The sequence below is a fragment of the Hypanus sabinus genome, chromosome 24, assembly GCF_030144855.1.
Source record: "Hypanus sabinus isolate sHypSab1 chromosome 24, sHypSab1.hap1, whole genome shotgun sequence".
Lineage (NCBI taxonomy): Eukaryota > Metazoa > Chordata > Chondrichthyes > Myliobatiformes > Dasyatidae > Hypanus > Hypanus sabinus.
In genome coordinates, this window is record NC_082729.1 from 19,072,447 (window position 1) to 19,092,385 (window position 19,939).

The window sequence follows — 19,939 nt, forward strand, 5'->3', positions numbered from 1 at the left end:
GAAAGAAAGAAAGAAAGAAAGAAAGAAAGAAAGAAAGAAAGAAAGAAAGAAAGAAAGAAAGAAAGAAAGAAAGAAAGAAAGGAAGGAAGGAAGGAAGGAAGGAAGGAAGGAAGGAAGGAAGGAAGGAAGGAAGGAAGGAAGAAGGAAGGAAGGAAGTGAAGGAAGGAAGGAAGGAAGGAAAGGAAGGAAGGAAGGAAGGAAGGAAGAGAAAGAAAGAAAGAAAGAAAGAAAGAAAGAAAGAAAGAAAGAAAGAAAGAAAGAAAGAAAAAAAGGAGAATATCTTCTTAGTTCTGGAATGAAAAGCCTCATCCTGAGAGCAGATGAGACAGAGTCAAAGGAATTGAGAGAAGGAGCATTTTACAAGAAAACAGGGTGAGAAGAGGTGTAGTCCAGGTAGCTGTGAGTGTCAGTGGGTTTATAAAAGACATCTGTAGATAAGTTGGAGGCAAAGTTGATGAAGTTGTTGAGCTCCACCTGCATTTAGGAAGCAGCACCAATGCAGTCGTCAATGTAGCACAGGAAAGGTTGTAGAGTGATACAAGCATAGGCTTAGAACGTGGACTGTTCCATGTAGCTGACAAAAGGCAGGCATAGCTGGGACCCATGAGAGTGCCCACGGCTACACCTTTTGTTTGAAGGAAGTGGGAGGAGATGAAAGGACCAGTTCCGCCAGATGGAGGAGAGCAGTGTTGGAGGGTAACTGGTTGGGTCTAGTGTCCAGAAGGAAATGGAGAGCTTTGAGGCCTTCCTGGTGGGGGTTGGAGGTATATAGGGACTGGATATTCATAGTGAAAATAATATGATCAGAGCCAGGGAACTTGAACTCATTGAAAAGATCAAGAGCGTGTGAAGTGTCATGGAAGGGACTGAACTGGGGGGGATAAAACAGAGTTGAGGTATACAGATATGTCCAGTGGGGCAGGAACAAGCAGAAATAATGGGTCTACCTGGACAGGCAGGTTAACGGATCTTGGGAAGGAGATAGAAATGGGAGGTTGGTGGCAGCGGATAGGAGATCCCCAGTTAATGGTTAGTGATAATGTGGGAGACAATGGCCTGATGCTTCTTAGTGGGGTCCTGTTCAAGGGGTAAGTAAGAGTAACAGTTGTCACTTGGCCTCAGCAAGGTAGAGGTCAGTCTGCCAGACTACTACAGGACCCCCCTTATCTGTGAGTTTCACAGGAGCCGTGATGGGGATCAGACCTCACCTCCCAAACCTGATTTGATTAAAATGTTCACCAGGGCCCTACAAGGATGAAATGTCCCTGCCTCAGGTGCCAGGATGTCTTGAAAACTAGGCACCCCAGATCTACCCAATAATTGCTTAACACCTTCTTCTTCTTCTCTTGACTTTCATGGCAGTTGGCAGTCCAGCAAAGATGCAATATCGCCACCAACTAGACTGGAGTATGCTGTGGGAATGGGTGGGGGGAGGACGCAGGGGAAATCCTTACTACTTTTCCTCCAAGACGATCACAATCTTGTTGTTGGGTTTAGAGCCTTCTGTTCCTCAGTGACCCAGAGAGCTATGTTGGCTGGAGTCAAGGCATTATGCTGTGGCTTGTGGTAGGATCACCCATGCCAAACAGGTCAAAGGGTGGAGGCACACTGGTCTACCAGGTTCAGGGGCTCAGCTCAGGGTTAACAAGCCTGACTGGTAAAACAAAATTGTTATGGAAACAGCAATGAAAAACTGTTTTATATCTGAGTTCAATGGTAATCCTGAGTCTCCACCTGAGACTTGCATGACTCAGTAGTGAAAACCGAGGGGTAGCTACTGACACGATGAAGGAAGCCCTGAACACCACCACAGATGGAAGACCTTCCTTGCTGTCCTAAACGCCTTGTATGCTTCACAGTGTAATTTTATATATGTTCAGCTGTTTCATAATAACGCAAAACCTACACAACCCAGAATGATGTCTTCCAACAAGATATACTTCTCTCAAAGGGTCATGAAAGTGCAAAATGAGCTGCCAGCTCAAGTGCTGCATGTGAGCACCAAATGAAGTTTGGATAGGTTCATGGATGACTAGGATATGGAAGGCTATGGTCCTGGCATAGGTTGATGGAAGTAGGCAGCTTAAATTGTTTAGCTTGGGCTGGATGGACCAAATGGCCTATTTCTGTGCTGCATTTTTCTATGACACTGTAAGGAATAATTAGGCATTGTATGGCCAATCTAAATAATGTCAAAATAATTCTTTCCCTTCCTGTTTCATTCCCTTCTCCCAAAAACCCAACAGTTCTATGTATTCTATAAAGGTGTATCCCCTTATGCCCATTATCCCACTAGTCTTGCCATAGCACCCTGATTCTTAACCCTACCAAGCCCTTAGCTTCTGATTTGCTAAGTGGAAGGTTTATATCCACTGCTGAACTTTTAACAGCTTTCTTAGCTAAACAATCAACCTGCTCATTCTCCTCAATGCCTCTATTTGTTGGGATCAATATGAAGGCAACATATAAACCAATACTTTGTAGGCGAAACAATATTTGATGAGCTTCCATCAGTAAATCTGACCTACTGCTAGAATGACCTGTTTTAAGACTCATCAAAACTGCAAAGGAATCTGGACAAATTACAACTTTACAAGGACAAATTTCCTCCACCCACTGTAAGCCTAAAATGACAGCAACCAGTTCTGCTGCATATACTGGTAAATAATCAACAACAATATTTAACACCCAGCACTGTCTGTGAAGAGTTTGTCATCCCCGTGACCACATGGGTTTCCGCCGGGTGTTCTGGTTTCCTCCAACGGTCCAAAGGCAATAAGACCATCAGACATAGGACCAGAATTAGGCCATTCAGCCCTTCAATTATGCTTTAGCATGTGATCATGCTGATACAATTCACTCCCAACCCCATTTTCCTGCCTTCACCCCATAATCTTTCACGCCCAGACGTCAAGAATCTATCAACTTCCACTTTAAATGCATCCAGTGACCTGACCTTCACAGCCACCTGAGGCAATAAATTCCACAGACTCACCACCCTCCTATTCACTGTTCTAAATGGACATCCCTCTATTCTGACCCTGTGCAGTCTGGTCCTAGACTTCACTACTATAGAAAATGCCCTCTCTACATCCACTCTATTATGATCTTTCAACATTCAATAGGTTTCAATGAGATTCCCCTGCTCATTCTTCAAAGTTCCAGTGAGTACAGGTGCAGAGCCATCAAACACTCTTCATTTGATAGGCCTTACATTCCTAAATTCATTTTCATGAACCTCCTCTGAACCCCACTCCAGTGTCAGCACATCCTTTCTTGAATAAGAGGCTCTAAACTGCTCACAATACAAGTACGTAAGAGGCCTTACCAGTGCCTTATAAAGTCTCAGTATTTCATCCTTGTTTTTGCATTCTAGTCTTCAGGCATTGGCGTTTCCATACCAGGCTGTAATGTGACCAGTCAGCATACTCTCCAGTGTGCACCTGTTTGTCAAGGTGTGTCAAGATGACATGCTGAATCTGCGAAAACTAACAAGAAAGTAGAGGCGTTACATTACCTTCTTTGCAATAGTACTTAATGCGCTGGTCCCCAGACAGATCTCTGATATGATAACGCCAAGTTACTGACCTTGTCCACCTCGTAATGAATGACCCCCGCGCCACCCACCCCTCCCCCCACTCCAACCCTACTAGGTTTTTTCATCCTGTAGTCAATAATCAGCTCTGTGGTTGTTGCCGTGGCACTAGTCAACCAGATTCTGAATCTCCCTCCTATGTGCTGATACATCACTCCCTTTGATTTGGCCAATAACCACTAACTTGAATATGGGATAGGGACATTGACTTTATATCTACAGTATATAGTACATCCAACGGGTCTATGTATATACGGGTCACTTGCAACATGTTTTATAGGGTTGTTTTTATATTTCTGTTTATTGTGTTTTTTCCCTTGTAAACTGCATTGCATCCAGAGTAAGAATCATTTTGTTCTCCTTTATACACGTGTTCTGATGAATGACAATAAACAATCTTGAAGCAACACACACAAAATGCTGGTGGAATGCAGCAGGCCAGGCAGCATCTATAGGAAAAGCACCGTCAACGTTTCGGGCTGAGAGCCTTCGTTAAGCCTAACTGAAAGAAAAGATAGTTGAAGATTTGAAAGTGGGGGGGGGGGAATGTAAAATGATAGGAGAAGACCTGGGGGTGGGGTGAAGCTAAGAGCTGGGAAGGTGATTGGCAGAAGGGATGAAGAGCTGGAGAAGGGAAAGGGTCATGGGACGGGAGAAAGAAAGGGGGAGGGGAGCAGCAGAGGGAGATGGAGAACAGGCAGAGTGAAGGGCAGAGAGAAGAAGAAAAAGGGGGGAAGGGGGGAAAATATAAAAATAAATCAGGGATGGTGTATGAAGGCGAGGAGGGGCATTACCGGAAGTTAGAGAAGTCAATGTTCATGCCATCAGGTTGGAGGCTACCCAGCCGGTATATAAGGTGTTGTTCCTCCAACCTGAGTTTGGATTCATTTTGACGGTAGAGGAGGTCATGGGTAGACATATCAGAATGGGAATGGGACGTGGAATTGAAATGTGTGGCCACTGGGAGATCCTGCTTTCTCTGGTGGACAGAGCATAGGCATTCTTCCAGTCTACGTCAGGTCAATCTTGAATCTAGAGTCTCTTGTGTTTATGATGTGGAATTTGTTGTTTTTCGGCAATAGTGCAACATTACTATAAAGTACCAAATAAATAAGTGCGTTAAATAAAGGAAGAACAAAATAGTTTTCATGGACCATTCAGAAATCTAATCGTGGAGGGAAGAAGCTGTTCCTGAGATTTTGAGTGTGGGCCTTCAAGCTCCTGTAACTCCTCCCCAATGATGGTAATAAGAAGAGGACCTGTCCTGGGTGATGAGGGTCCTTAATGATAAGTGCCGTGTGTCTGATGAAGGGGAAGGGACATTTTTTTCTCTCTCTCTGTCTCTCACACACAGCCTCTGTTTGTCTGTCTCTCATAGTCTATCTCTCACACGCACGGGCTGTCTCTGTCTCTCTTTCACACACAGGCTTTCTTTCCCTGTCTCAATCTCACACACACAATTACATACAGTCTCTCTCACATACACATCACATTCTATCTCTCACACTCATACTTTTGCTCATACACAGTTGCACACACAGGTCTTTCACTCATACACTCTCTCACGCAGGCACAAACAGTCTCTGCGTGTCTCTCTCTCTCTCACTCACTCACAATATGACCATAAGACATAGGAGCAGAATTGGGCCATTTGGCCCATCGAGTCTTCTCCGCCATTTCATCATGGCTGATCCATTTCCCTCTCAACCCCATTATCCTGCCTTCTCCTCAGAACATTTCACACTCTGACAAATCAAGAATCTATTATCCTCCACCGGAAATGTCCCCAGTGACCTGGCTTTCACAGCTGCCTGTGGCATCAAATTCCATATTCACCAACCTCTGACTAAAGAAATTCCTCCTCAGCTCTAAATGAATGTCCCTCTACTTTGATGCTGAGCCCTCTGGTGCTAGACTTTCTCACTATAGGAAACGTCTTCTATGTCCACTCTAACAAGGCCTTCCTGTATTTGAGAGGTTTCAATAAGATTCCCCCACATCCTTGTAAATTCCAGTGACTACAGTCCCAGAGCTATCAAATTCTCCTCAAATGATAAGCCTTTCATGCCTGCAATCATTTTTCTGAACCCCCTATCTTTCCTGTAATACCATCGGCTCTTATCTTGCTAAGCAGCCTCATGTGTGGCAACTTCTCAATTGCCTTCTGAAAATCCAAGTACACATCCAATTCTCCAGTCTAGCCCTTGAATCCTCTCCAATGTCAGCACAGTCTTTCTTAAATGAGGTGCCCAAAACTGCTCACAATACCCCAGGTGAGGCCTCAGCATTTTATCCATGTTTTTATATTCCAATCATCATGAAATTAATGCTAACATTGTATTTGCCTTGTTCCCAACAGACTCAACCTGCAATTTAACTTTAAGGAAACCCTGCATGAGGACTTTCGAGTCCCTTTGCATCTCACAGTTCTGAACTCTTCCCCCCCCCCAATTAGAAAATAGTCTTTACTTCCATTTCTTCTATCAAAGTGCATTACCATACATTTTCTGAAATTGTATTCCATCTAACATTTCTTTGGCCATTTCTCCTAAATCTGTCCAATCCTTCTGAGGCCTCCCTGCTACCTCATCACTACCTGCTCCTCCACCTATCTTCGTATCATCTGCAAACATGGGCACAAAGCCATCATCCCAATTAATGATATATAAAACAAAAAGAAATGGTCCCAACACTGACCCCTGTGGAATACCATCAGGACCGGCAGCCCTTCATTCCCTCTCTTGACTTTCTGCCAATCAGCCAATGCTCTATCCATGCTAGCATTTTCCTTATAATACCATGGCTCTTATCTTGCAAAGCAGCCTCATGTGTAGCAACTTAACGATGGCTTTCTGAAAATCCAAGTACACATCCACCAATTCTCCTTTGTTTAGCCTGCTTGTTATTTCATAAAAGAATTCTGAATAGACTTGTCAGGGAAGATTTTCCCTTAAAGAAACCATGCTGACTTTGGCCTATAATATCATGTGCCTCCAAGTGTCCTGGAACCTCATGCTTAATAATAGATTCTAACATTCTGCAAACCACTAATGTCAGGCTAAATTCCTGTATTTCTCAAATATTAGTGACATTGAATACACAACTTATCTTTTCGTTTTCAATATTTTTATTAGTTTCTGCATAAACGAATACAGAGTACAAGATATACAAGCCAAAAGCAAAAGTATAGCCCCAAATACATTGTATTAAAAACAAAATCACAAAACCCTGTATTCATAAAAATATAATTAAACTGTAATATTGAAATTTAATTTTGTTATATAGAAAAAATCTAAACCCACTACCAAAGTCAGAGCTGTTAGGGAAAGCAAAAAAGGGAAAAACCCTTATCATATAATAAAATATATTAACCACCATCTGTACTTTTAGAACAAATCAAAGGTTTTAAAAATACCTCAAACATGGTCCTTACAATGTATAAAAGTTTTGGCTAGAGTCAAAAACTGAACATCGGATCTTCTCTAAATTTAAGCATCACATAACATCCCATAACCATTGAGCACGAGTAGGTGGAACAGCATCCTTCCATCTAAGCAAGAACGCCCTCCTAGCTATAAGAGTAAAAGCCAAAATATGCAAATCAGGTGTTTCCAAAATAAAGTCTTTTCCTCCAACAATATCAAATAATGCGGTCAAAGGGTTAGGCTTAAAATTTACCTTGAAAAGTACCAAGAAAGTTTGGAATACTTCCTTCCAGTATCTTTCAAGGCTTGGACATGTCCAAAACATGTGAATTAATGAAGCTTCTCCATTATTACATCTATCAAGAAAGGAGATATATCTGAATAAAAACGAGATAGCTTATCTTTAGACATGTCAGCCCTATGAACCACTTTAGATTGTAAAAGGGAATGACGAGCATATAACGATGAAGTGTTAACCAATTCAAAAACTTCATTCCAAGTTTCCTCAGAAATTGAAGCCTGCAAATCTTGTTCCCAAAGATTTTTAATTTTACCTACAGGAATGTTTCTCATTCCTAACAACATACCATAAATATTGGATATTGAACCATTATAAAAAGGTTTCAAATTAAAAATTACATCTAATAAGTCCTTATCAGAACTTATAGGAAATGTATATACAGTTGGCCCTCCTTATCCACCAGGGATTGGTTCCGGGACCCCTTGCAGATACCAAAAAACATGGATGCTGAAGTCCCTTATACAACCTGTCTCAATGAAGTGGACCTTAGGACCCAGTGGAACACCAAACCTTATTTAACCTGTCTCACTGCGGTGGACATTAGGACCCAGCGGCGGAGCTCTGAATCCACAGTGTTTCTGTTCACGAAATAATCACGATAGAAAATAAAGTGGAAATAGCAAAGCGATTGAAAAGAGGTGAAACACCACCCGTCATTGGAAAAGTGTTAGGCTACAGCCGGTCAACGTTCGGAAGAATTTTAAAATGAGAAAGGCTCTGCCCCGATGAAAGCTACAATTATTACTAAGCAACACAGTGGTTTAATTATTGGGTTTTGGGGTTTTGATCTTCCATATCAACCCGGCACAGTGGAGAGCGCGCTAGGGAGCGGTCTGTCACTGGATCGAACTCGGGAACTTCTGTTCCCCAGCCCGGCACTGAAACGTACGTTCTTAAGTGTTTTATATGCATAGAAAGGTAAAATATATACTATATACTAAGACAAACATTTGACAACTGACGCTGAATAATACCAAATGTACACGTTCCAACTTACTTAGTAAGAGAACTTCCAATGTTTTCGATCCCGATCCATGATAACCTACGCACATCCTCCCGTATACTTTAAATCATCTCCAGATTACTTATAATACCTAATACAATGTAAATGCTATGTAAAATAGTCGTTATACTGCATTGTTTAGGGAATAATGACAAGAGAAATAGTCTGTACATGCTCAAACAAGAAGTGCTGGAAGAGCATTTCCGGGTTTTCTCGCTTCACGTTTGGTTGAATTTGCGCATACAGAACTCGTGGATAAAGAGGGCCGACTGTGGTTGAGAATGCAGTAAGTCTCTAATTTGTAAATAACGAAAAAAGTAAGTTTTGGGTAAACTATATTTAGCTGCTCAAATGAAAGACTTCCTCCAACAAACAAATCCTGGAAGCATTTAATACCCAATCTATCCCATTCTTTAAAATCGGTCACCGAAGGTTTAAAAAAATAGTTAAAACAAATGGGATGAGACAGAGAAAATCTCAATAGACCAAAGAATTTTCTAAATTGTATCCAGATCCTCAAAGTATGTTTAACTACCAAATTTTCAGTTAGTTTACTAAAAGATAAAGGGAGTGAGGATCCCAGAAGAGAAATAATAGAAAATTTATTAACAGAGTTAGCTTCCTTAATATTATTGGCCAGATTATCTTACTCTTTTCCCTCCTTATAGCTTTTTAGTTAGCTTCTGTTCATTTTTAAAAGCTTCCCAATGCACTGTTCCCATTAATTTTTGTTCTATTATATGTCCTCTCTTTTGCTTTTATGTTGACTTTGACTTCCCTTGTCAGCCATTGATGTGTCACCCTGCCTTCAGCATACATCTTCTTTGGGATGTATCTATCCCACGCCTTATGAAAGGTCTCCAGAAACTTCAGACAGTGCTGCTCTGCTGTCATCCCTGCCAGTATCCCCTTCCAATCAACATTGACCAGCTCCTCTCTCATGCCTCTGTAATTCCCTTTACTGACACATCTGACTTCAGCTTCTCACTGCAGGGTGAATTCTATTATATTAAATCACAGGTTCACAGGTCACATAGGTACAACTTGGTGACCTGGTTTACTCAAAATAAATTTACTACCGAAGTGGGTATACAATATTCCTTGAGATTCAGTTTCTTATAGGCACTTACAGCAAAATAATAATAGAATGTTGACAAAACATACATAATAAAAACAGACCCCACTTCCAGCTTAAAACTAAGCATCATTTCACAAGTTGGACCAGTGGACCTGTGACTGTGCTGTACCTCAAAATAAAAAGGTCATGTATACACTGAGGAATTGACCCCAAAATGCATGGACAGGTTTGGTTTTCACACAGAACAGTCAATACCAATGGAGGGGCTTACAGGCAGTCCCTGGGTTTTGAATAGGTTTCCTTCTTGGGTGCTAACTGTGAGCCAAATTCTCCCCTCATTAGAAATATCCACTTTTACAAGCCACCCATGCAACATATGCCGGTTGCAATCCTTTCATTTCATCATACATTCCCTCCCGACACTCCCCAGAATGGAACGTGCCATATACACTCATTAATCACACATTAATATTAATTAATTTTTATATTATTTTTAAAAAACTTTGAAATATTCCTAGCTCGAGTATTCAGGCATGCCAAGCCTGCTTTGAACACTATTTTTTTCAAAGTAAATATATGGGAGAATTTGGTAAAAGTCAGATGACCCACAGGTCAGGTCACCCATAACCCTGGGAACCTGTCTCCAACAGTTTATGACATCTCTGAATGTGAAGCCACGTCACGTCCAGCCTGACCCCAGCCGCCCAGTTACAACAATCCTACTTAGATTCTGTACTTTACTGGGGAGGAACAGCACAGGGACAGTCCATTCCAGACTCCAACTAGCTCCTTTTTACACCGATCCTCATCGAAATCTTCCTATCAATCAACCGGCCACCCCACCCACCCCCACCTACAGATTCCACCCCTCAGTCACAGCCCAGGGAGATTTACAGTGTCCCATTCACCCATAAACCTAGCACGGTTTCTGGGGATGTGGTAGAAAATCGATGGGAAGACCCACAGGGAGAATGGGAAGAGCTCCGTACTCTCATGCAGAGAGCACTTGGGCAGAGGCGAGGATCGAATAGGGGAGGCACCAAGAGGAGTGAGCCAGTGGGTAATCACTCCACCTGAAGGGCTCTCTGTAAAACAGAGGGTGGTAGAGGGGTGGTTAAAAAACAGATGGACCCACCACCCAGGGACAAGCACCCTTATTGTTCTCAAAGTCTCTTCAGAACTCAGGATATACAGAGGAACAGGATTAAGTCTTGACTAAACTGAAAACAGAAGAAAACCCTCCCTTCTCTCACTCCACGTGAGATAGGCACAGTAACTCTGATGAACTAACCCCCAGGAGTTTGGAGGTACGCTACCCTGCAGGCCTTTCCCATGCCAGAGTACCTGGATTCACCCTTTCATAAAATTCTCCACTCCTTAATGGCAGGCAGGTAAAAAAAAACAGCAATTTATCCGTTGGGTAGTTGGGTGGGGGGAATCAAAGCAAAAAGTCTGGAAATACCCCCAAAGTCATACAGATTCCTGTGCACCTACAGTTTCTGTACATTCTATGTAGCTTTAGAGTTATTACAAATTTATTTTATACAAGTTTACTTACTGCTATCATGCCCAATGGATCCACTCCATTGGTAATAAGCACCAACTACATATCTAAAACAGATTATGCAAAACAGGCATCATAAATACATGAAATATAATGTCCATTGGATCTATTCCAATGCACATACATTCTTAAGACCCTCAACAGTTAACACATCTGTTAAATACAACATACAAGATGCAAAGCCCAAGGAATCAAACACACATTTCTAACAAAATAAGTTAATGTCAGAAAATCTTCGGAGTTTTCTCCAGGACTTATCCAGGGGCATCGATAGATGGGCTGCATCAATGTGAATCTCATCATTCCAGTCACCTCCCGTCCATACCATCAGCGACACACATCAACTCCCTCCCGAGTCCATCGCGGGAGAGTTCGCCATTACAAAAATAAGTAGCTGAAGGTGTGATGGGGGTGCTGGGAGGGAGAGGCGATGGCAATCTGGAACAAGTTTGCCAGGCACAGTGAGTTCAACAGGAGGAGGATAAGCAGATTCATTGTCGACATGAGCTGCAGAAAAGAACATGGCAGAGTCAGCAAGAATTCAACACATTTGTCTAATCTACTAGTGAAGATAGAATGGGGAGTGTAGATCGGGTGACACACTAGATGTGGTACACAGTGGTTTCCAGTAAAATGGGCATTCATTTCATTAGGGCAGTCACTTATTTGGGGCAACTCTTAAAGAACAAAAACTAATCAAGAAAATAGCTAAGGTTCCCTTTGTTTATTTGGGACACTATGCTGCTTAATTGGGGCAGGACACTGCTGCCAAAGTCACGTACACTTGCATGGCTGATAGATCCAACACTATGCTTAAAAAAGTAAGTTTTAAATAGCACCAGCTGTGTATTCCTGTTCAAAACACTTTTCTTTGCACTGACCTTTGGCGAGAAAGTAGAAAGTCAATTCAGAACCAATTTTCTCAGTGCGGCTTCAAGCATTTGGGCTTGGATATACCAGAGATGATCAGGAGTGAAAATGAAACAATTTTACCACCTCAACAAGTTAAAAAACTATGAAAAAAATTCAAGGTGTCAACAATCACTTTGAATGTTACAACGAAAATGAAAATTTGGAGAATGCAATTGTTGACAGCATTATACGAATGCAGTCCATTATCTACACTTACTGTCTATCCTGAATTTGCTCATTTACAGTCAAAAGAATGCATTGCAGATGAATTCCTCTGTTGTTTGTTATACAATACTATAAAACTATTAGTCCCTAATAAGTATTTACTTGTTCTGTGTTTCATTTAAATACAAAATCTGTTGCTCAGTCCATTTTCTAAAAATACATTTTTTAAATATTTCTGCGAAACTTTGACTAATTGCAGCCGCCGCCATTAAGTACTGGTCCCAATTTGCCCAATTAACCAGAATCCACTGCTTTGAGATTTTCGGAATGTGTTCAATAGGTTCCAACATAGGGGGAAGCTTTACACTTTGAAGGGGTGGTGGGGAGGGTGAGCAGGGCTCAGGTGGTGTATGGAATGCTTGCCTTTATTTGTCAAGGCACTGAGTCAAAGGGTCAGGAAATTATATCAGAGGTTAACCACCTGCCAGGCCCTACAGTGTTGCTATAAGACCATTGAATGGATTCCTAGCACTCACGTTGACCTCACTATCTACTTCATTGTTGCCCTTGCACCTTATAATCTATCTGCACTGCACTTTCTCATTAACTGTAACACTTTATTCTACATTTTGCTGGGGTGTTCCCGCAGTCGACTGTTGCAACAGACTGGTAGATTGGTACAGACGGCATGCACTATAGAAAGTATCCTATCCAGGTACATCACAGCTTGGACAAGCAACTGCTCTGCCTGTGACCACAAAAAAGACAGTTATGGACACAGTTCAGCACATCACAGAAACTAGCCTCCCCTCAATGGACTCTGTCTACACCTCTTGCTTGCTCAGAAAAGCAGCTGACATAATCAAAAGATCCCACGCTCCCTGGACATTCTCTCTTCACCCCTTTCCCATGGGACAGATGACACAGCAGCCTGAAAGCGCATACCACCAGGCTCAAGGACGGCTTCTATCACACTGTTGTTGAAATGGGGACAAACTGATCAAGGACCACCTCCCACCCTGTCTCTTCTCCCGTCCTACCGCGCAGAAGATACAAAAGCACGAAAACATGTACCAACAGGCCCTCGGACAGCTTCTACCCTGCTGCCGTCAGATACTGAACTGCCCCCTAGTACGAAAGGATGGATTCTTGAACTCACAATCTACTTCATTGTGGCCCTTGCAGTCTGCCTACACCGCACTTTCTCTGTAACTGTAACACATTGTCCTGTATTCTGTTATTGTTTTACCTTGCTTACCTCGATTGATCAGATCTGTACGGATGGCATGTAAAACAGAAATTTTCACTGCAACTCAGTACGTGTGACAAGGGCTGGTGGAGCGAGAGCACAGCGATGCTCCTTGAACTGGTATCAGGTGAGGCAGGGGGAAGGGGCCAGCTATTCAGCAGACCTACCTGGGATCAGCACAGCCAGTCAGCTGCTCCGACTACAGGGTTTCCTGAGATTCACACAGGTTCTGTTCCACAGCGGGGTCCTTCGCTTGGGATTCACAGCAGAAGGGCAAATGGTGTTTATCCCGGTGATGTACTTTCCTGTGCACAGAGGGAGAGAGACAGTCAGGCACTGGATGTCTAAGGAGTGCAACAGCTAAGTGTGGGTGGGGGCCAAAGGGAGAGGTTGTTACTTACCTGCAGTAAATAAGTCCCAGGATCGAACATACCAGGAATAGAAATACCGGGACGGCCACAGCTACCCAGATTTTCCAATCTCCTGCAGGAAACAAGGTCAGTCACATTCGTTTCACTGCCCCCTGTCCCGAGGGAGGGACTGAAGGATAGCACATGAGAGGGGCAGAGGAAGCGAGAGAGGTGTGGAAAGAGGGATCACATGAGGTATGGATGGGGTGGTGAGGGAGAGATGGAGGAGGCAATGGAGGTGTGGAGAGAGGGGTGGTCCGAGGGAAGGAGGGAGCAAGGAATATCTGAAAAGACGGGTGGTGTGAGGGACGGATTCAGGGGTCAGAGGGAGAGTGGAGGCAAAGGAAATGTTGAGAAGGAGAAGCGCAAGGGGGACAGAGGGGTGCCGCAAGTTAGCAATGAAGATTGGAGAGAGGGGGTGACATTACAGAGGGACAGATGGAGGTGGTGGGGGAGCATTAAAGGAAGGGGTAAATGAAGAATGAGGGTTGGTGTAAGTGAGTGATGATGCAGAAATGGAAAGAGAACAGATGAAGGTGGGGCAGGCCAGTGATGAGAAATGGAGGGAGGGAGTAGTGAGTAATGAGACGGGGAGTGCTGGATGAGAGAGCAAGAGATGACAGAGGCAGGCAGAGATTGAAGGACGAGGATCACTCACTACTGTTGTCTGCACCCTCTTCCTTCACTGCAAGCAAAAATAGTGAAATGACCATTAGTGTGGTATCTCCAATCTCCCTTTACTTCAACCCCTCCCTCCCCAACTCTTCCCTACCTCCCTCCAGCACTCCCTGGCCTCCACATCACACTGTCAGTGGCCCCTGCATCTGTCCCTTATGAAGTGCCAGCTTCTCACGCATCCCATCAAGGGAGGAGGTACAGAAACCTGAGGTCACACGGCACCAGGTTCAGGAACAGCTACTTCCCTTCAACAACGTGGTCCTGAAACAACTGACACAACCCAATCACCAAGCTTTGAAAACCAGAGTCACGTTTTATTTCACTGGCACACATCACGAAACCTGACGTTTTGCGGTGGTAGTGCAGTGTAATAAATAATTTAAAAATTATAATTTACACTAAAAATGAAATGAAATTAGTGCAAAAAGAGGGGTAGTGTTCATAGGTTCTTTGCTCGTTCAGAAATCAGAAGGTGGAGGGGAAGTAGCTGCTCCTAAAAAGTTGACTTGCTGATAGGTCTTTGGACTGTGGGAGGAAACCAGAGCACCTGGAGGAAACCGACGTGGTCACAGGGAGAACGTACAAACTACTTACAGGCAGCAGCAGGAATTGAACCTGGGTTGCTGGTACTGTAAAGCGTTGCGCTAAACACTATGCTACCGAGTACATCACCCACCATCTGGGCCATGCCATCTTCTCACACCTACCATCGGGGAGAAGCTGCAGAAGCCTGAATTGCCACAACACCGTGTTCAGGGACAGCTACTTCCCTTCAACTATGCAGATTTTGAACTGACATCTACAATTTAAACCTCCCTCAGCAACAGAACAGGACAGAACCACATCTCGCACTACTACAGGCATTTCTCAAAGTTCAAAGTACATTAATTATCAAAGTATGCAAACATTACACACCCTTGAGATTCGTCTCCTAACAGGCAACCATGAAGCAAAGAAACCCGAAAGAATCCAAAACAAAAGGAATGTCAGTCACCCAACGTGCAGAGAAAAAAAACCAAATCATGCCTTGATTTGGCTTCTACACAACCTTTCTGATTCGTCATGGCGCTTAAATCACTCTCAGTGACGGCCACCACCATGAATTGCCTCCGACTCCAAAGGGAGGCTACATTTTATCGCTTGCACTGATTGTTGATCACACTTTGTATGGCAAGAATTTAGTTGTTTTCCCTGCTTCCTCGGCCACCAGCCGGGTGTCGTCGAAATTCACCACCACCATCTCAGCTGGAACTGGTCCCTGATTGTGTCTTCGCTGCACTCTCTTGTTTCTGCACACTCTATTTTTACTCTCTGTAATTTATCTCCTGTGTGTTGTCGAAATCTGCATTGCCAGTGATGCTGCTGCAAGCAAGTCTTTCATTGTCGGAACCCCACTGTACCAGTGCACAGGGCAATGAATTCAAATTAACTTGAATTCCCTTCCAACTACTTCCTACTCCTTTTCCCTCCAGCTCTCCTTCCCCACCTGTCTGTCCCTCCATCCTTTTCCCTTCCTACCCCCTTCTGGTTACTACACCCACCCCGACATTGTCTCTTCTCCCCTCTCCATCGGATACAAAATACGAAAGTCTGAAAGCACCTACCACTAGGCTCAGGAACAATTTCTATCCAGCTGTTATCAGATTATTGAACAGTGTCCTAGGATGACAAGATGCACTCTTCACTTCATAATCAATCCTGTTATGATCTTTTTTATTGTCTGCCTGCACTGCACTTTCTCTGTAACTAACACTTTATTCTCCATTCTGTTATTGTTTTCCCTGGTTCTACCTCAATGCACTGTGTAATGATCTAATCTGTAAGAACAGTGTGCAAGACAAGATTTTCACTGAACCTGGGTACCAGTGATAATAATAAACCAATCTTCCCTTGACCCAGTGTAATCTGTGTGTAATTTGTGTTCTATGTGCTGTTTGCTATGTGTCTGTGATTAAACACTGATCACAATACAAGAAGACCAGACTGACCTTGAATTTTATAAATCGTCTCCACGCCATCCTGTAAGAGAAAGAGGGAGAGAGTGGCAGGTGACTCACAAACGATTGGGCACAACTGCTTAACACAATACAGTGTGAAAGAAGGGGTTGTGGAGTGGCTTCTGTGGAACAGGAGCAGTGGGTGTTAGAGAGACGGATACCTGAGGGATGGGGGAGGGGGGCGGATGCCGGAGGGATGAGGAAAAGGGAGGGGGACGGACACTGGAGGGACAGTGGATGGGGGACGGGTCTGGATGTCAGAATGTTGGGGGGGGGGGGAAGTGGGTGTGTACGTGGATGCAAGAGGACGGAGGAGGTGGACCAACACTGGAGGGACATGGTGGGGGCTGCAGAGGAAGAGGGAGGAATGGGGATTGAGAGGAAACATAGGGGGAGCGAGGGGTGGTAGGGGAAAAGGGAAGCAATGAAAGAGAGAGAGATAGAGGCAAAAACAGTGAGACTCAATGCAGCAGGGAGATAAGAGTTCGGATTGCTGCGCTTCTCACCTTGTAGCACCTCATCGATACAGTTTGGCAGCCTTCCAACTTGAATCCCTCAGACTTAGTGAAATTCATTACGGGCGGAACATAGCCGTCGCTATCGAGAATCGTTCTATTCTGCAGGAGAGGGGAGGAGAATGCAAATAAACAGTTCTTAGCAGCAGCAACTTTGCCCATGTGTCTGAACACACATCTCTGCCCCAACACCCTCCGACCATTTCCTCAAGGTACCACTAAGACAAACATTTTGACTATCCCATGTAGTATAGGACTGGGAACTTCATTTAGGTATTTAGAAATACTGCTCTGAACAGTCCTTTTCAGCCCAACGAGCCAAACCCAGCAACCTATCCATTCAACCCCAGCCTGATCACAGGACAATTTACAATGACCAATTAATCAGGACACCCAGAGGAAACCCACACATTCCATGGAGAGGATGTACAAACTCCACCCAGACCCAGCAACATCCTTGTAGATCTTCTCCGCATTCTTTTAATCTTATTTACATCTTTCCTGCAGGTAGGTGACCAAAACTATGCACAATACTCCAAATTAGGCCTCACCAATGTCTTGGACAATTTCAACATCCCATCTCCTGTGCTCAGCACTTTGATTTATGAAGCCTAATGTGCCAAAAGCTCTCTTTACAGCCCTATCTCACCAGCATGTTATTTATCGTGCTTGTAAGGTTGCACTTGGAGTAGTGTGCAGTTTTGATAACCTTGCTAGAGGTTATGACTCAAATTGCACAGAAACTGGCCTTTTGGCCCATCCAGTCTACATAGACTGACCTTTGCCTCAACCCACCAGTATTATAACGCTCCATACCCCACCCATCCATGTACTTATCCAAACTTTTCTTCAATGTTACAAGTGAATCCATGTCCACCACTTGTGCTAGCAGCTCATTCCACATACTGAGCGGAGAAGCTTCCCTTAAACATTTCACCTTTTACCCTTAACCCATGACCTCTAGTTCTAGTCTCACACAACCTCAGTTGGAAAAAATCTGCATTCATTTACCCTATCTATACTCTTATAATTGTGTACAACCCTATCAAATCTCCTCTCATTTGGAATCAGATTTAATACCGCTGACAAATGATGCGAAATTTGTGGTTTTGTGGCAACAGCACATTGCAAGACATAATAAAAACTGAACTACAATAAATACTTGATAGAAGTTTATAAGATTATGAGAGGCAAACAGAGTAGACAGGGTTGCAATGTCTAATTCCAGAGGGGATGCACTGAAGGTGGGTGGGGGGGGGGGGGATAGGAATAGGAGGAAGGAGGGATTTGTGTAGGTAGGAGGGATTAGTGTTTGGGTGTTTTGGATTTGCTTTTTAGCTGATTCAGCACAACACTGTGGGCCAAAAGGCCTGTTCCTGTGCTGTACTGTTCTATATTCCATGTAATTCAAATAACTTAATAATCAAATAATTCAATTATTTAATTCTGTAAATAATTAAATGAGGGGTAAATGGCAAGCAAGTGTTCAAGCATTCATTGTCCATTCAGAAATCTGATGGCAGAGCCGAAGAATCTGTTCTTGAAACATTGTGTGTGTGTCTGTGCTCCTGAGCCTCCTCCATGATGGTAGCAATGAGAACAGGGCGTGACCTGAGTGATGAGGTCCTTAAAGATGGACACTGCCTTTTTGACGCTTAAACCTTATGAAGGTGGCTTGGATGCTGGGGAAGTTTGTGTCCATGATGGAGCTGGCTGTGTTTTCAGCTTCCTGCAGTGAATTCCGATCATGTGCAGTGACCCCTCCGTACCAGTCAGTAATGCAAGCAGTTAGAACGCTCTCCATGGTATATCTATAGAAACTTGCGATTGTCTTTGGTGACATGAAGAAATAACAAGTGGGATAGACAAAGGAGAATCAGTTGATGTTGTGTACTTGCATTTTCCATAAGACATTCGAGAAGGTGCCACACATGAGCCTGCTTAACAAGCTTTGAGCCCACAGTATTACAGGAAAGATTCTAACATGGATAACATGGCTGATTAGCAGAAGGCAAAAAATGGTAATAAAGGGGAGCCTTTTCTCATTTGCTGCCATAAACTAGTGGTGTTCCAGAGGATTCTGTGTTGGGACCAGTTCTTTTTACATTATATTTCAATATTTTGGATGATGGAATTGATGGCTTTGTGAGCACATTCTGCAGATGATATGAAGATAGGTGGAGGGGCAGATAGTTTTGAGGAAAAAGCAAGGCTACAGAAGGACTTAGACAAATCAGGAGAATGGACAAAATGGCAGATGGAGTATGCTATTGGGAAGTGTACGGTCATGCACTTTGGTAGAAGAAGTGAAAGGGAAATGAGAGAAAAATACAAAAATCTGAGGTGCAAAGGGACCTGGGAGTCCTTCTGCAGGTTGAGTCTCTGGTGAGGCAGGGAGATGCAATTAATTTCAAAAGAACTAGAATACAAACAAGGATATCAATGTTGTGACTTTATAAAACATTGGTGAGGCCTCACTTGGAGTATTGTGAGCAGCTTTGGGAATGTTATCTTAGAAAATGTGCTGAAACTGGACAGGGTTCAAAGGAGATTCACATAAATGATTCCAGGATTGAAAGGATTGTTGTAGGAAGAGCATTTGATGGCTCTATGCCTGTATTCACTAGAAATCAGAAGAATGAGAAGTGAGCTCATTGAAACCTTTCGAATGGTGAAAAGCCTTGATAGAGTGGATTTTCAGAGGATGTTTCCTGTGATAGTTCTGTTGTTGGCAAATTTATAGATGCATTTGAGTTGTGCCTAGCCACACAGTCGTGGGTGTAGAGAGTTGAGCAGTGGGCTACGCATACAACCTTGAGGTGCACCAGTGTCGATTGTGAGGAGATGTTTCTTTCTGATCCACACACACTGTGGTCTCCCAGTGAGGAAGTCAAGGATCCATTGTAGAGGGAGGTACAGGCTAGGTTTTGGAGCTTTTTTTTAGTTAGAATCAACAGTACGATTGTGTTGAACACCGAGCTGCAGTCAATAAACAGTAGCCTAATGTAGGTATTGCAATTGTCCAGATGATCCAAGGCTTAGTGAAG

At 43.4% G+C, this 19,939-nt stretch overlaps 2 protein-coding genes across 2 annotated transcripts in view; both read right to left on the bottom strand.

Annotated features, from left to right (window-relative positions):
• The window catches only part of LOC132380549 (uncharacterized), a 28,916-nt gene extending 25,363 nt beyond the window's left edge, over nucleotides 1-3,553 (bottom strand). Inside the window, exon 1 of the mRNA XM_059949447.1 lies at nucleotides 3,329-3,553. The gene's annotated coding sequence lies outside the window, so the exon portion shown is untranslated. The remainder of the gene's footprint in view (nucleotides 1-3,328) is intronic.
• A 3,157-nt stretch (nucleotides 3,554-6,710) lies between these two features.
• LOC132380548 (uncharacterized) overlaps nucleotides 6,711-19,939 on the bottom strand; it is a 28,262-nt gene continuing 15,033 nt past the window's right edge. The window contains exons 3-8 of the mRNA XM_059949446.1: nucleotides 16,884-16,994; nucleotides 16,369-16,399; nucleotides 14,361-14,387; nucleotides 13,694-13,775; nucleotides 13,460-13,597; nucleotides 6,711-11,473 (exon numbers count right to left, since the gene is read on the bottom strand). Coding sequence (XP_059805429.1) covers nucleotides 13,492-13,597; nucleotides 13,694-13,775; nucleotides 14,361-14,387; nucleotides 16,369-16,399; nucleotides 16,884-16,994 — 357 coding nt within the window. The 3' untranslated portion in view covers nucleotides 6,711-11,473; nucleotides 13,460-13,491. The remainder of the gene's footprint in view (nucleotides 11,474-13,459; nucleotides 13,598-13,693; nucleotides 13,776-14,360; nucleotides 14,388-16,368; nucleotides 16,400-16,883; nucleotides 16,995-19,939) is intronic.